The 17,645-nt window shown below is 40.2% G+C and overlaps 1 protein-coding gene across 2 annotated transcripts in view; it reads left to right on the plus strand.

Moving 5' to 3' along the window:
* The first annotated feature begins 2,396 nt into the window (after window positions 1-2,396).
* Window positions 2,397-17,645, plus strand: part of MEMO1 (mediator of cell motility 1) — a 127,245-nt gene continuing 111,996 nt past the window's right edge. Inside the window, exon 1 of one of the 2 annotated variants that reach the window (XM_020972352.2) lies at window positions 2,397-2,798. In XM_020972352.2, the coding sequence (XP_020828011.1) occupies window positions 2,738-2,798 (61 nt within the window). In that variant the 5' untranslated portion in view covers window positions 2,397-2,737. The remainder of the gene's footprint in view (window positions 2,799-17,645) is intronic. The other variant, XM_020972353.2, reaches the window with a different exon arrangement.

Below are 17,645 nucleotides of genomic sequence, written 5' to 3' on the forward strand. Positions count from 1 at the left end.
TTCTGCCTATACAAATGAGAAACTTTCTTGTAACTTATCCGTAGTTGTCTGGGGCCTACAACTGGTATTTGTCAGAAGCAGGACTTAACGTCTTCTGATTTCAAAGCTGGCTCCCTATCTACTAAGTCTTGCTGCTTCTCAGTATTAGATGGACTCTAGTATGACTGTGTATTGTCATTCTAGGGCTTAGTCTCCTTAAATTTTGTCTTAAAGACCTTTTTCCCCAAATTACAAAAGCGAGTGATTGCTTTCATATACTATGTGACATTTGTATAGTGCTTTATCAGTTGTAAAAGACTTTACATAGATTCTCATTTGAGTCTTGGAACAATGCTGTGAGGTGGGTACTACAGACATTATCAATTGAAAGTAGAAAGAACAGCTTCATGTAAGTTTGTTGCTCATGCTCACAAAATAAATTTCAGAGGCAGCATTTGAATTCAGGCTTTTCTCATTCCAGGTTGTTCAGTCTTATCCACTATACCACACTGCCTCCCCAAATATACGAATTTTTGTCTTAGGAGAAAAGAGCAAGCTATAATATAGAAATCCTTGAAAGCTAAGAAACTAACCTTTATGAAGGGAATTTGGGCTTTTGGATTGACAATTAGAATAGCTTGTCATTGTTGAAGTAGGTTGAAGATTGACAGTGGTATATAGATCAGAGGACTGAAGGTATCCCCAGTTTTGTTTGCTTCACCAAGTTGCATTACCAGTGGAGACCTGGCTGATCAGTCCAGGCTGACCAATGAGAAAGAAGTTTTTGAGATTCTAGTCATTTTTTCTTTTCTAAAGAGAATTTAACCCTAAATTATGTATGTTGGTGGAGGTGACATTTAGGGTTGTTGATAGAACAGTTGATCTTTGCAGTTTTTCATTATGGAATCTTTAAAATAGGGTGCCATTTTTATTTTGCTGTAATTCTCCATTTCACCACAGAAATACAATTACCAATCATTAGGAGGAGGAGCTGGCATCATTTCAGTGATTAATGAGCAAGGCTTACCCATCCTTAGAGGTCTGTAGGACTTCTTAAAGGAGGGACCAATTTGGAATCACTAGAGGTTGGTATCAGTAGACTTTCTGTACTTCAGTAAACTTGTCTGCTCCTTACTTGGATTTTTGAGAGATCCCTAGAAGAATTTAATGTTATTGTACATGGAGTATGTCTGGTTAAACTGCCACATAAAAAGGTGGGTATGTTTTAATGATTTTGATTTTTCTTTCTCCAAAAATTCAGGGGTTGAGAGGAGAAAGACTGAAGAGGAAGGCAATAAATATTGATCCAGTGAGGATATTATCCCAGCAAAGAGGCAAGAACCCAGTCAGAGCCAGACTTTAATTCTAACAGAAAATTTTCTTTGTGGAATTTCATATAAAAAGAGACATGATAACATACATTCAAGAAAACATTTGGCAGAAGAGGGCTGAGTATAGGAGTTTCTTTGTAATATTAATAATGTTAAAAATGTTATTAGATGAGTTTCTTGCACTGCTTTTTTTCCTGTGCTAAAGAGGCCTGGCCAGTGTGGAAGTGGATGTTGATTCAGTATCCTGTGTTCTGGCTGAAGCTGTGTGGTTTCAAGACTTGTTTCTCCACGTGTGGGACCAAGAGCACCTCCACCAAACCGCATGGTCCCCCTTGGTACACCGGGCATGCTTTTGGAAACTTTGTATCGCAATAACTGTCCCCGTGAAAGGAGCCCTGAAGGGGACGAACCCCTCCAGGACTGGATCAACCCTGTGTGTCTCATCCATATAAATAAACTCTCCCTTCGTGGTCATAGGCTAAAGTTACCCAATAAAAGAAACCTTGGCGTGTGGACTCATATAAAGGCCGCCTTTTTGCAAAGTACGCGACTGTTCTGGGGGTCCGGCCGGGGTTGGGGTGAGGGACCCCCAATGGATCTGGAGTCTCCAGTCCCTGCCTTCAGCTGCCTTCGGCCCCCTCCCACCCGGGGAGCGCGGAGCCGCACGTTCGGCCGGCCGACAGCTGGGCATGCTCAGTGGGCAGCTCTCGTCGGGGGAAGGGGAGAGGTGGCGAGTGAGGAAGTCTTGGCTCTTCGCGAGCTCGACCTCCTCAGCTGAGGCCCCGGCCCCGGCCATTTTTGTACTCGCGGCCGCCTCCCAGGGCTCCGGCAGACCTCCGATGCAGTCCTGAGTGGCCGCAGTTCGGTGTCTCCCAGGCCCCGGCGCGGGCGGCAGGGCAGGGGCGGAGCGCGGCGGGGCGGGGCGCGCCGGCCCGGCCCGGGGCGCGCTGGGAGAGGGGAGCCGCGGAGGGGCCGGGGCTAGGGGCGGGAGCGGAGTCAGGGGGGTGGGGTCACCGGCGGCGGCGGCGGCGGCACCCGCCCGAGGGCGGGGGGGGGGCGGCGGAGTGGTGTGTCGGAGCGGCTAGGCGGGCCCTGCCCCAGAGGGGGAGCAGTGGCAACTCCGGGGGCCGGCGCCAGGGCTCTGCCGCGGTCTGGGAGGCCGCCGCGGGCCCCTTCTTGCGGCCGTCCGCGTGCATGGTGATCCGGGACGGGGCCGCCGCCGCCATCTCCTCCTCCTCTTCCTCCTCCTCCGCTGCCGCCTCCTCCTCTTCCTCCTCCTCCTGGGTCGGGCCGATCCCCTCCCCGCGGCCGCCTCCTCCTGGGCTGGGCCCGCGGTGCCTCGTCCCCTCCCCGAGCCGTTCCTGCAGCCGCCGCCGCCGCCGCCTCCTCATTCATCCTCGTGCACCATAGGCGGCACAGGTTCCAAGATGTCCAACCGAGTGGTCTGCCGGGAAGCCAGTCACGCCGGGAGCTGGTACACAGCCTCAGGTAGGAGGGCGGGAGGGCCCGGGCGGACCGGGCCGGGCTGAGCCAGGCGGCCGCTGCCGCCTCCACGACTCCCCCTGCGGCCCGAGGCGCGGCGCGGCGGGGAGGAGCGGAGCGAGCGGGCTGGGCCCGTCCCCGAGCGGAGGCGCTCCCGGCACGCCGGGCTGAGGCGGGCGGCCCGAGCGGGAGGGGAAGGGGGCTTGGCCCACTCCTCCCCCGTGCCTTCACCCGCGGGATTATTCCTCCTGGCCTCCCCCTTTCTTTCCAACCTTCGGGCCGAGCTGACCGATCCCGCCCCGGAAGCCGGGGCCGGAGCTGTCGGTAACCCCGAGTCCTAGCCTCCCATTCGCCCCGTAAGAGGGGCAGGCTGCCCTGCTCATGCCCCTTGGAGGGTATTTCCTTCTTTTACCTCTGAGAATAGAAAGGGGGCAGACCCTCCCACATTATCCACGGGTAGGGGAAGATCTTTCTTTCCTTCTGAGTCATGGGTAGGACCCTCCCTCCTCTCACTTGTGAGGGAGGGGACTCCCCTGTCCGCCTGCCTTTCCCCTTTCCCTTCTTCCCTGTGTTTCTCCTTCCAGAGCCCAAGACTCGAGGGAGTTTTCTCTCTCTGGAGCCTCTCCCCGCCCCCCTCACGCTTTCTCCTGTGGAGCGTCTTGTAGTTTAGAAAGCTAGGCAGCTTCCTTACTCCTTTCCACCGTCTCCACTCCTCGAAGACTTAGAGTGAAGGGTGTAGACAGCAGATTTGTCGAGAACCCGTCCTCTCCCATTCTCTTTCCTTTGCTTAGAAGTGTGCCCTTCTTTGGTGGTTTGGGAATGGATTTGCAGGAGGCCTTTTTGTGTGTGTGTGTGTGTGTGTGTGTGTGTGTGTTGGGGGTGGGGCAGAATTATTGTTAAGCTGAGGCCTGGGGTAGCCTGTTGGTTTTTTTGTCAGTGTTTTGTTGTTACTGTCATTTACCCAAGGGGCAGCTAGAGGTGGCATCAGCACTTTTCCGGGGCGACCTCACTGATCTTTTCCGTAGTCCCTCAGCACTCTGCAGTCGCTGAGGCTAGCTAGCTACATAGCAAACTAGTCCAGCTTTAAAGTGAATAAGCCGTCTGTGCTATCAATGTCTTTTCAGCAAGTACATTAATCTGCACTGTATAGGAGAAGAGGGACCTTCTGTGCCACTGTTAAAACTACTATTTCTCAGGTGACTTCTCTCAGATGTTCTGGTTGTAACTACCTATAATTTCTTATTGAATCTTAGACTTTTACCCTTATGGGTATTTGGGTTAGGATGATGACGTGCTTTTTGGGGAAACAAAGGGATTCAGAAAAGTTAGAGTCTCAGAGTTTGCTGAACTGGTTCATAAATACATCTCACTGATGCATTTCAGAATTTGATATGTTATGAAAAAAGATACAAAGGAATTGTGCTGATGAGATTTGCATATAGCTGTGGTTCACTGTTAAAGATAATATTTTGTAATTACACTGCCTTTTCCCTATGAACCTTAAAGTACTTCATAAACACTTAATTGGTTCTTACAACCTGAGAATGTCAGTTGTGCTATTCCTGTTCAACAGATGGGGAAACAGATGCAGAAAAGTTGTGATACCCCTAGCACCATGCAGTAAGCCAGTGAGTGGCATGGCAGAACAGAATTTGGAAACTAACAGTGTGTCAGACTTCAGGACCTCTGCTCAGACCTTTAAGACTAGCAGTTCTTGTAGTGGGATCCCCTTCTCAAAATGTGGTCTCCTGGGAGCCCTCCCCCCCACCCCCACTGGTCAGGGAGTTTGTGAGGTCAGAATTATTTTCAAGGTAATATTAAGATGTCTTAATTTCTAAGGTGGTAAATATTGATAAATATAATCACATAAACAAAGGATCTTTCTCAGTTCAGTAATTCTTAAAGCATAAAAGGGTCCTAAGGGCAAAAAGTTTGAGAATTGCTGTTCTAGACAGTACTACCGATTAAAAAAAAAATCGGACAATTAAATGTTCTGTGAGGTAGGCAATTTACCTGAATCCAGGCTTTCTCTTTATGCATTTTTCAAAGAGCCAGCTTGTCAGTACTGACATTGTGGACCAGATTTTTTTGGCTTATTTTTTTGTCGGTTTTTACACATTTCATTTTTTTTGGATTTTAGACTAGACCTTTGATTTTATTGGCATAAGGAACTCATGATGAGCAAATTTCCTTTACCATTTCATATAAGCACCTGCTTAGCAACTTAGTCTTAGAGTTCCTAGGTTTTTTTAGCGTTTAAATGACTTGCCCTGGCTCACACAGCCATTGCGAAAGGCCAGGCAGTTCTTCTGACTCTTGAGACCAACGCTATCCACTATTTGATGCTGCCTCTCAAAATTTCCTAAGGGATCAATTTTTTTTGATAGTTTTACATTAAAAACTACATGATTTTTCAGGCTTCTTTTGTGTAGAGTGCTGAAGTGGAGTCTGGAAATCAGGGTTAATATTCTGGCTCAGGAGTTATGTAGCCTTGGCTACATAAAATTTATAGGTTACAGATTATGGATTATTATTTAAAGAGCTGGAAGGGACTTTTGTGATCATCTAATTCAAGTCCTTCAGTCATAGAGAGGTGCAGTTGCATAAAGTTACACAGATTTTAAGTGGCAGAGCTGTGGTAGGACTTAAATCCTCTGGCTCCAAATCCAGGGCTTTTCCCACAGCCCTTTTCTGCCTCAAGTTGATGAACTTGTCTGAGCCACAGTTTTCTTATCTGTTATTGGAAATCCTATCACCTGTAGGGTCTGATTCTTTGGGATTTGTGAGGTCTAAATATTTTAATTGCTGTATGCCTAAATGCCATTTAGTGTTGTCATTATTATAGATTTCTGAAGGTATCTCTGTTCATGACTTCCAATTTATTGTGTGTATGTATGTGTATGTATGTGTGTATGTTGTTTGTACATTGTTTGCATGTTTTCTCCCCCATTAGACTGAGAGCTTCTTGAGAGGAGAAACTGTTTTTTTTTTTGCCTTACTAGAACAGAGCCTGGCACATAATAGATGCTTAATAAATTATCATTGATTTATTGATTCAAGGTTCCTTGAATAAGTGTGTAACTTATAGCAACTTACAATTTGGGCTTGAAATGTCCATTTCTTCAGTGTAACTCTTTAAATATTACGAGAGCCCCTTAAGGTCTTCTAGCTTAAGAAATCTAGATTACATCTCTTTACTAACAATGAACTATGTTATAATTTCATTAAAAAACTTAAGAGAAAGACTTGCTTTTTTTTTTAATCAATGAAATGGTTTGGGAAATGGCCCATATGAATTCTATAGAGGAAAAAAGTTAAACATTTATTTTGTATTAAAAAGATTAGTTGATTTTAATAGAAAAGTAGATGAAAGATTAGCACAGAATCTATAAAGTTAACTTTTTTCTACTTAATTTACTTCTATCTAGGATCATAGGATTATGGAGTTTCAGAATTTATATGCTTACATTGTTTTTTTTGTTAAAATTTTACTTGTTACTGTTTCTGTAGAGAATTTTCTTTAAAAAAAACAAACCACAAAGAAACCAAAAAGACAATTCTAATAGTAGATTATCACTTCGTGATAGTAGCTCAAGTTTCTATGTACTTAAAGAAGAGCTATAGCATTTTAATGTCTGTGGGGTTCTTTCCTTAGAACAATCATTTGAGATAAATGGTATATGTATTTTTTTAATCATTTTATAGATGAGGGCATGGTCTAAGAGAAGTTAAGTGATGACTTAGGCTTTAAAATGTCAGACTTGAATCTAGGTTTCCTGATTTAATCAGTGCTTTATTACACAGGGCTGTTTTTCTGGTTCCCAACATATTTGTTTGTGTTTATAAGGTAAATTCAGATAAATACCAAGTGTAAATTTGATTTTTTAATATAAATGCTTTAAGTAAAATGCTTTTTTTTTTGCTTGAATTATCAAAATAGGGAGGACTAGATTTGGAGTTGGTTCAAATCCTGTGTCTGTTACCACTTGTGTAAGTTTTCCCATTTTCCTAACTATGAAATTAGGGGGTTTATTAGGTGGTCTCTAAGTGCTTTTAACTCTAAGTCCTGTGTGTCTGTAAATCAGTGTCCAAAGTGATATAGACAATTGTTAAAGCAGTTTAGGTGGAAGAGTTTGCTTTGGGTGATGGATGGGGGTGTGTGTGTGTGTGTGTGTGTGTGTGTGTGTGGTGTGTGTGTGTGTGTGAGAGAGAGAGAGAGAGAGAGAGAGAGAGAGAGAGAGAGCGAGCAAGCGTGAGAGAGAAAGCTTTATTGAGGAGAAATCATGTATGAACAGATTATTCGTTTGGGTTTATAGTGTGAGATGAGGCTCAAAAAGTAGATATGAGACCGATTGTGGAGGTCCTTGAATGTCAAGCTTAGGAGTTTGTATCTTATTTTGTAGTCAGTGGGGAGACATTGACACTTTTTGAGCAGGAGAATAACTTGATCAAAGTGGCACTTCAGGAAGATTAACCTGGCAGCAATGTACAGTATGAACTGGAGGAAGCAGAGACTGGAGACAGGAAGACCATGTAAGATGATAATGGCTTAAACTAGGTGGCAGTAGTGAGGATGGAAAGAGAGGAAGGAATTGATAAAAGAAAATACTGTGAAAAAAGACTCATTAGGGTTTGGTCACTAAGAGGGTATAGGGCCAAAGGAATGGGTAGAGTCATTAAATAATGCAGAATTAGAACGCATTGGTTATGTTTGCAGAAAAATAATAGCAATAGGGGCAGCTAGGTGATGCAGTGAATAGGGCACTAGCCTTGGATTCAGGAGGACCTGAGTTCAAATCCAGCCTCAGACACATAACACTTACTAGCTGTTTGACCCTGGACAAGTCACTTAACCCCACTGCCTATCCTAAAAAAAAAGGTGTGTATATATGTATATATGTGTATATGTATATATGTGTGTGTGTGTGTGTGTGTGTATATATATGTATGTATGTATATGTGTGTGTGTGTGTATGTATATGTCCTGTATAAGGACACAGAAGGAAAAAAAATTAATGAATTGGAAAGATAACACAGTAAGCCAGTTGAAAATGTGACTTAATGGAAAGAGTGCTGGAGTTGGAGTCGAAGACTTGGCTGAGAGGAGTAAACTGTGAGAAGGCTAGAAAGATAGGAATGGGATTGGTTATTAAAATCTTTATAAACTGAACAGGGGATTTTATATTTGATCTTGGAAGTGATTGGGAGCTATTGGCATTTATTGAACAGAGAGGTGACACAGTCAGACCCGCACTTTAGGAAGATCACATTAACAGCTGAATGGAAGATGGACTGGAATGTGGAGAGACTTGAGGTAGGGAGACCAACCATAAGGCTTTTGCTTGTCAACCAGGTATGAGGTGATGAAGGCCTACACCAGGGTGGTAACAGTGTCAGAGTATAGAAGGAGTCTTGTATACCAGAGATGTTATGAAGGTGGAATCGACAGATCTTGACAATAGATTGGGTATCATGAGTGAGAGTCCAGGATGACATTTAGTTTGTGAGCTTGTAACTGGGAGGATGGTGGTGTCCTCAACAGTAAAAAGGAAGTTAAGAAGGGAGGAGGGTTTGAGAGGAAAGATAATGAGTTCAGTTTTGGACATGTTGAGTTTAAGATGTCTCACAGGACATCCAGTTTGAGATGTCTATTAGGCAGTTGGAGAGGCTAGACTGAAGTCCTGACCGGGCTAGATAAATAAATCTGAGAATCATCAGCATAGAGATAATTCAATCCATGGGATCTGTTGAGATGACCAAATGAAATAATATAGAGACAGAACAGGAGGGCTCACAGCACAGCCTTGGGGGCACCCACTGAGAGTGATAGTGACCTGGATGAAGATCCTCAAGAGATTGAGGGGTAAATAATTACGCTTTGTGGCTTTCTCTTTCTCTGTGAATTTAATAATAAATAGGCAGATTGCGAAGGGTAATTAGTTGTGATCAAACGTTTATCTTATATGCTTTATAATTAGCATTATACCTCTGCTTATTGTGATTCTTTACAGAAACTGTTGAGTATGATACTCTTAAGATTATATGAGTTATGTTTGACTTTGTTAGAATGAACATGAATGTCAAGCTGGGGAACAGTTATATTCAGCATAACGTTTACAAGTTTAGGTAAATGGAAGAAGCCAGGGAAACAGTTTGAGTAAATAGATAAGTTATATATTTGAAACAGAGCTTGCATGGGGTGCTAATCTTTTTGTGAGAAAGGATCTACTTTTTATTTTTCCTGAAGCTTTCTGGTCTATCACTGTGGTTAATGGAGTTTGCTTCTAAATACCTGGGCTTGAATGGGATGATGATAACTGTTTTGGGACTGGGAACCAGTATACTGGTTAGATGTCTCAGAAATAAGTTATATAATCCAGTCTGATGGTATATGGTACTTTCAAATTATATTAATTGATACTTCAATTAAAAAAAACACTCCACGAACAACACAGCACTCATTTTCCCCCTTAACAGCTTTTTGTTATTTTGTGAAGTTACAGAATATAAATGAGTGAGTGGGCAGTTAGGTGGTGCAGTGGATAGAGTGCAAGTTCTGGAGTCAGGACGATCTGAATTCAAATTCAGCCTCAGATAACTTACTAGCTTTGTGACCTTGGGCAAGTCACTTAACTCTGCTTCAGTTTCCTCATCTTTAAAATGAGCTGGAGAATGAAATGGCCAACCACTCCAGTGTCTTTGCCCAGAAAACCCCCAAAAGGAGCATGGAGAGTAGGAACCAAGTGAACAGTGAACAGAATGTCTATGAACTTTTATTCTGAATTGATGTTGCTCTTAGCTTCCATGTTTAACCTGTTGGCAAAGAGATTTTTGCTGGTTGAGTAAGTTTCTGAACTTTTAGGGTTTTTTTTTAATGGCAGTTCTTTTGCATCAGTTAAACTTCTCTAAGGCATGTTGGTAATCACAGTCAATATCTTTACTTCTATCCTTTTTTATTTGTTAGGGTCATTAGCTTGTTTAAATAAGATAGGAGTTGATATAATTGTACATAGTGTTGACTCATCTTTATTCATCTTTATAATTTGGTGTTGATTTTGGCTTTATCTAGTCATTGTGTGGGTTAAAAGAAAGGCTTTTCAGATGTTTCTTTTTGTGGATGACTTTGTAATGATTATGTTGAGCCCTGGAACATTACAAAGCTCCCTCAGTGAGATCTGTCTTTCAGAAGAGTAATATGCACAGGAAAAATCAAGTGAAAGACGAATGCATGTTAGCCAGAGTAGACATGCAGGTAAATTGGCAATCCATTGAATTGGTCATTAGTACCTGTATATTTGGGTACCCACTCAATGTAGATAGATTTGAGCTAGAATTAAATAGAAGGAAGATATTGGGCATGAATGAATTTTGGAAGATGCTCCATACTCCGGTACTCCCTTTTCCTGACCCATGATTTTTTTTAATATCACTGTTCTACCAGTGATGTTATGTGACTGAAATGTGGAGCATTGTGGTGAAAGGAGAATTAGATATACAGTTCCAAGGGTAATGGAAACATGTCTGATGGGAAGGAATGAGTTGTAAAATATTATCATTGAAGACTTGATTGATAAGTAGTATAAAGGATATCATCAAGGATGTACATAATTGGAAATGGAGGTGGGTTGGTCATGTAGCAGTAGTGAGTTATTGTCTGAATAACAGCATTGGTATTCACATAATGCTATAGGAACCAAAGGAAGGTCTCAGACATTTTCTGGAAATATACAGGGAAGAAACTACAGAATGAGAAAGCAAGGATGAGTTGTGATCCATATCAGTTGAAGGGAAGACTTGGGTCTATGAGGGCACAGAACCAGTGGGGCATAGCAAAGATGTTTTTACTTTTTTAGTTACTTTTATTTATTTCACTTTATTACTTTTTAAACCGTGATTTAGTTGGGTAATACTAAAGTACTTGAGCTTAAAAACCCTATTAATCTTTTGTATTTTGAAGCATATGGCTTTGTCTTTTGTTCCAGGGAATCAGAAGACATTTGTAAACAATTCTATGGTTTTTAATTAATGGGAACACCACTGTCTAGTAAAGTATATTACTCTCTGCTGAACAACTTTGCTGAGAAAAGACACCATGTAGTATTTAGTGACTTAGAAAATTCAAAAGTTCATTTCTAACAAAAGAGAGTTTATAATATGCTGCTCTTTTCTTTTTGATTACATATTTCTTTATTTTTTGCCCTGAAGACAAAATTGTATAATAGGGAATGCATGAAGACCAAGGTTAAGCTTAATCAAATTGTCATTCTGTTCTCTAGTACGGGGGTGGGGAACCTATGGAAAGGGCTACTCTTGAGGACCTAGAGGGCCTCAAGTGGCCTCGAGGACACAGGTTCCCCACTCTAGTACCTTTCCTATTGGCTTTTCAAATTTAAAATCCTGACTTTAAATCCCATCTCTGATGAAGCAGTTTGGCACATAGTATGAAGAGCTTGTGAGCAGAGGCAGAAAATTAAGTCCTGGTTCTAACACTGTTAGCTCGATAGCTTTGGGCAAGACACTTAACCTTTTTCTGAGTCTCAGTTTCTGTATCTGTGAAATGGATATGCCAGTGCCTGCCTTGTCTACTTCTTAGGATTGTTCTGAGGATAGCTTATATAAAGGTGGTTTGAAAACTGCCAAGTTCTATACAAATAAAAATTATTAATAATAGAGAGATGTGTTGGAAAGCATGCTGGATTTGACTTCAGGAGAGACCTGGGTTTGAATGTTATTTCTGACACTTAGTTTTGGGACTATGGACGAGTCATTTAAGTCCTTTAAGTGTTATTTTCTTCACGTTTTGAGTATCAAATGAGATAATGTATGTTAGCCAATTTGAAAACCTTAAAGTGTGTTGTAAATGCAGTAATTGTTATTCTTTCTTTTCCTCCTCCTTTTTCCAGGGTGTACTCTCTTGCACTCTCCTTGACACTTCCTCCCTCCCACCTCCACCTTCCCCCAGGATTCAGCATCTTGCCCAGGGTCATACAACTAGTAAGTGTCTGACCTCAAATTTAAACTCAGGTCCTCCTGACTCCAGGGCGATAAGGATATTCTCTTGAACCATCATAACCTGACCATTCTGTGAGACTCTTATCCATGTCTCCCCATAAATCTCTTATTGCAGGGCCTTCCCAACATGCTGGGGAACCTTTTTTACACAAACTAGAAAATGCCTTTACCTCATTTCAGGTTTTTCAGTTTCTTGAGCTACATATAAAAATGAAATCTATTTTGAGTCAATAAAATGGTAGGCCTTTATAAATACTGTGTTAATACTTTAGGTTTGCAAAACCTAATGGAAAGAAATTGGTCGTATTAAGGGAAACATTATTCTCAACATTTAGTAGATATCAGTGAAGGGCCGTTAGGTGGAATTGGAATTTATGTCCTTGTTGAAGTCAGCCTTTTTGGGCTTTGAATGTAAAAGTGGTCATTGGTAGAACCTTGACTACCTTGAGTTAAAAGAGATTTTTAAAGTTGTCTAGTTTCTAGTTCTAGTTAGTGGCAAAGTAAGACCAGAAAGAACCTGGGTTATGTTATTTTTATCCCAGTATTAATTCCTGATTCTTTATGCATTTTAACAATAAAAGAGATTTTTAAAGTTGTCTAGTTTCTAGTTAGTGGCAAAGTAAGACCAGAAAGAACCTGGGTTATGTTATTTTTATCCCAGTATTAATTCCTGATTCTTTATGCATTTTAACAATTATTTTAACAGTTATTTGATATGCTTTGGACTTTAGAAATGAGAGTACATTGTAGCAACATAGTTTAGTGGCTAGCCTGCTATACACCTGCAATCAGACCTGGCTTTCCACTCATGCCAGACATTCATTTAGTAGTTAATGTGATCACAGTTTTTTAATTATTGAATTTGGGATACTACTACCACCTCTTAAGAATGTTGTATGGATGGAGCAGTGGATAGAGCTCTGGCCTTGGAGTCAGGAGGGTCTGAGTTCAAATTTGGCCTTAGAAGACACTTGACACTAGCTGTGTGACCTTGGGCAAGTCACTTAACCTTGATTGCCCCCCCCCCCCCCAAAAAAAGAGTGTTGCATGGAAAATGCTTTGTAAAACCTAGAGCACCATGTAAATGTGAGTAATGCTGATTCTTATTTCAGGCAGAGCCCACAACTGACTTAGGGCAAAACAATAAGATTTAAAGCATATTGTAAAGGTTTGATCCAGATGCAGCCAATAGGATTTGGGCCATTTTGGAGAAATTAATTTTAATATAGCTTCTAAATTCTATTACATAGTTTTTTCTGGGCATCATCTTTTTTTTTTTAACAGTGATTGAAAATTATACCAGCTATCTCATAGAAGATATTTTATATATGCTCAAATATTTTCATAGTTTTTGATTTGTACTGTTCATTGCATGAAAAAAGCAAGAGCTTTGGTGAAGATATTGACTTTATTTTTATTAATTGTTAACTGAAGTGGTATTTCAATAATATTGTATTTTAAGAATTGGAAATCTGACAGAAATTTTGTATTTATAAATAAAATCACACACAAGATATTACAAAAGACAGTAACTAAAATATTTGCCTATCTTGGGATTATCTGATGCCAGTTTTAGCACTGTTTAGGGACAAATTTAGTTTGTAAACATATCCATATATGCTGACCCTAGGGTTTGCCTGTGTTTTATGTATCACAGGGAAATTGTTACTAATGAATTTTCTAAATGCTGAGGGAAAATGTGTGTAATTTATTTAAAATATTTTATTGCTCTTTTGTTTTTACATCGTCTGCATTTCCCAGTATACCTTTCCCCTTTCATTTTTCCTCCCCTGGCCCATCCCATTTAACAAAGAATAAAGAATAATAAAAATCCACTTAAGCAAAACCAATCAATTGAGTTTGATACTGTATGCAGTGAGGAATTGATTACAAATTCCCCACCTTTGCAAAGAAGGGAGGGAGATGCCTTCTCATATTTCTTCTTTGGGGTCAACATGGGTCACAGGAATTTCACAGCATTCACTTTCTCTTTTTGTTATTCTTTCCATTTACATTGTTGTAGATGTATATATTTTCTTGGTTCTCCTTACTTCATTTTGCAGAATGGCTTCTATGTTTCTCTGTCCCCTGTGTCTGGAATACTCTCTTTCTCATCTCCGCCTCCTGGCTTTTTTTCAAGAGAGCTCACCTCCTGCCTTTTTGCAAGCAGTCTTTTGCCCAGTCCCCCTCATTTAGTGCCTTCCTTTTAAGATTGCCTCCAACTTACCTGGTATGCATTTTGTAGATAGTTTTCATGTTGTCTCCTCCCTTAGAATCAAGGGGGATTACTGAGCTCCTTGAAGATAGGGACTGTTTTTGCCGTTTTTTGTATCCCCAGAACTTAGCACAGTGCCTGCGAATAGGCAGTGCTTAATGAATGCTTGCTGAGCGATTGACTGACCATATTCATTGTTTCTTATGGTATTTATTCATGTTCCACAGTTTAACTATTTCCCATTCATTGGGCATTTGCTTTGTTTAGTTCTTTGTGATTACAAAAAACTACTACTATAAATATTTTGGTATGTATAGGAACTTTCTTTTTGTCCTTTACCTCCTTGATGTGCCTAGTAGTGAGACCTCTGGGTCTAAGGATGGACATTGTAGTCATTTAACATAATTCCATATTGCTTTCCTGAATGGTTGGATCAACTATAACTTACTTTTAACTTTGTAGGTGAATCATAGCAAACCATTTGATAGAAAATCTCCATAATTTCAAATTTTTAAAAATTGGAGCACAAATAAGAGATGACATGCTCTTTAGTGTTTATGGATGTAAATAAAAAGCGCTAGTATAGGTCATAGGATTTTAGAACTAGCAGGGATTAATTTGCTCTCCTTGTCTCCCCCCCATATGAAGCATGTTTTATCATTTTGCTCATTATCTGTACGTCTTTTACTGATTATGTTTTCCCCAAAGCCACCTCTCTTCCCAATGTTCCTGAGAACAACATCCTTCCAGTCATTTAGGTTCAAAACTTTGGAGTCATTTTACATTCCTCATTCTCTTTCCCATTGGCTTCTTCCCCCTCCATCCAAACACTTGCCAAGTCTTGTCAGTTGTACCCCCACAGCATTTCTCCCATCCATCTACCTATGCTTATCTCCACTCTAACCAAGACCGGGCTAGTCACTTCTTGCATGGACTTCTGCAGTAACTTTCTAATTGGTCTCTCCTACTTATCTTTCACCCTGTACAACTTGTCTTCCATATAGCTGCCATTTAAAAACAAACAAACAAACAAACTGTTGAATGTGGAATGTAGAATTACAGGTTTTGTTCTTTTTTCTACTTGAGGGTGTTGTTAGTGACATTCATTTCTTTTTATGATAGTAACTCTTTTCTTCTTGCCATCCACTTTTAGGCAGATATATTTTATACATTATTTATTCATGTTCTCACCCCTTTACTTCCTGAATTTTACTTTGTCTTTATTATGCTGTTCTTTTGTTTAATTTTCCCTCTTCTGAGTCTGGCATAATATGGCTAAATTCTGTGTTTTTTGAATTCATACCTTATGACATCTTTTGTGTTCACTCTTTAAGATTTAATTATTATTATTATTACTCTTTTATACCATTTAGTTTGACATTTTTTTCTCTACTTGGTGTAGGGAGAAGTTGAGAGCATGTTGTCATTGCCACACAGAAGTGTGGTAGTCTTGCTATGTTGGTTTTATTTCTCTCTTCTGCTGAAATTTAAGCTTGTATTTGTATCAGAGAGAGCTGTCTATATTAGACATCCATTTCTGAGAGCTTGCAGTCAAGGTAGAACATGGTCTTTTTCCCCCCTCTTTTTTATGGGGAGGGAGAATGTACAAACATATGTCTTGAATTAAAACCCCTTTCTTTTGACTTGTGCTGTGGAGAGTTCTTGAAGGCTGTGCCAGCAGAGTACCAGTTCAGGCAGGTCCTGCCAAAATTGAGAGATAGAGCTTTCAGTGGACTCTGTGACTCATGAGAACTAGTTTAGCTAAATTCAGGGAGGCTTATCAGCTAATGATACAAATCATTTAATTTGAGGATTTTTTTGTAGCCACAGCAGCTCTAAATCACACTGGCTTATCCACCTGCTGAGGGAGGCAGTTTGGCAGAGTGAAAAGACCATTGTCTCTGGAGACCCTGTGTTCAAATTCTGCCTCCTTTCAAAGAGATTTCCTTTCAGATTAATTTTTCAGTTTCAGTCCTTGGTTGTGTTTTTTCTCCTTTTTAATGGTAGTTACTTATGGATACATTTCCCTTCATACAGTGTTTCTTACAAATAAAAATATATCTCTGCTGATCAGTGATTGTTTTTCTTGCATAAAACATCATTTGTCAGCAAGAACTTTTCTACCCTAGAGTAGACAGAAAAAGTTTTGTGTGTTAATGGATGCATAGTGACAAACTGGAAGTTGAAGTTCCATTTGCCTTATAATCAATTAATTGGATTACAGATTCTTTTTGTTTTGAATATTTAAGGTTCTAGATATCTCATTAGATTCTTGTGTTGGCTTAAAACACTAGGAAGATAAGAAATCTAATTTTTAATTTTTTTGTTTGCATTGTGTTGTAGCACAGTAAAATGAGGTATGCTTGTAATAAGGATGCCTTTAATATACCAGCAGATCGTTCAGAGTTGTACAACTTAACAGAATCTTATTTTTGATCTTTAAGATAACTTTATTCTAGGTAAATCATAGTTAAATTGACAGAAAACATGAGGAATGTTGCAGGTAGCATTGATTTTGTAAGAACATACATTTAGAACTAGAAAGTATCTTGAGGTCATCTAGTTCTGGCCCTTCATTTTACAGATGAAGAAATTTAGGCCTTGGGTTTAACTATTTACTTAAGCCAGGTGTAAGTGGCAGAACTGTGAAATCAGACTTAGGTTTTCCGATTGTAGGTCCAACATATTTTCCACTGTACCATGAATTGTGTGCAAGGCTAATGAGGACCCATGTTATCTACTGCTTTATGCATTACATAGTACTTTCCAAATAGCAATCTTGTGAAGAAGTTTGTTCTAATGTTAATCTCTTCATTTTATAGATGAGGAAAATGAAGTTCAGAGAGGCTAGTTTTTCCCACCCCTAAAATTATGTTTTCTATTACATTTATTTTTCATTAGATTAAATTTAAGTTGATAAGTTTAAGTTACCTGCCAGTTACTCATGTGGCAGGAACAAGTCAGCCCACATGCTTTACTTGTATCCCTGAAACAATTGGAGAAGGTGAGGAAGACAATCAGTGAGTGGATCTCTTGTGGTAAACTTATGGAAGACATGAAGAAATTATTACAGACTAGGCAGTCTTGGCTCACTTGTGATCTGTATCATTGAAGGAAGTATTCATGGACAAGATCATGGATCCAGTTCTGCCACTTATACTTGTAGTTAAATTTTTGGCCAGTATTAGCTTGGAAAGGAAACCAAAATGAATGCAGTACAAAGGTACTTGGCATTCTGGCCTAAGAGATTAGAAAAGAAGTAAAACTTTTTCAATCAAGTAGTCATTTGACAATTGCATTTATTAAATATCTACTATGTGCCAGGCACTGTGCTAATTGCTGGTGATATAATCTTCACTCAAGAAGCATTAACATCTTTGCTCAGGGCACTGTGCTAGTAGGCCTTGAGGTTATAAGAGGTAAAAATGTCCTGAAGGACTTTACAGTTGATCACTTAATTAGCAAGAGTTTATTAATTTCCTTCTGTGTGCCAGGTACTGTTCTAGTTGCCAAGAATGAAATAATCTTTGTCTTAAAGAAGTTTATTTTCTTGAGGGGGGAAGGAATGGTGGTGGCACAAATAAATATGATATAGAGTAGAATGAGAATAATTATCAAGAGATGTA

This window comes from Phascolarctos cinereus, unplaced genomic scaffold (assembly GCF_003287225.1).
Source record: "Phascolarctos cinereus isolate Bilbo 61053 unplaced genomic scaffold, phaCin_HiC Scaffold_2;HRSCAF=192, whole genome shotgun sequence".
In the NCBI taxonomy this organism is placed as follows: Eukaryota; Metazoa; Chordata; class Mammalia; order Diprotodontia; family Phascolarctidae; genus Phascolarctos; species Phascolarctos cinereus.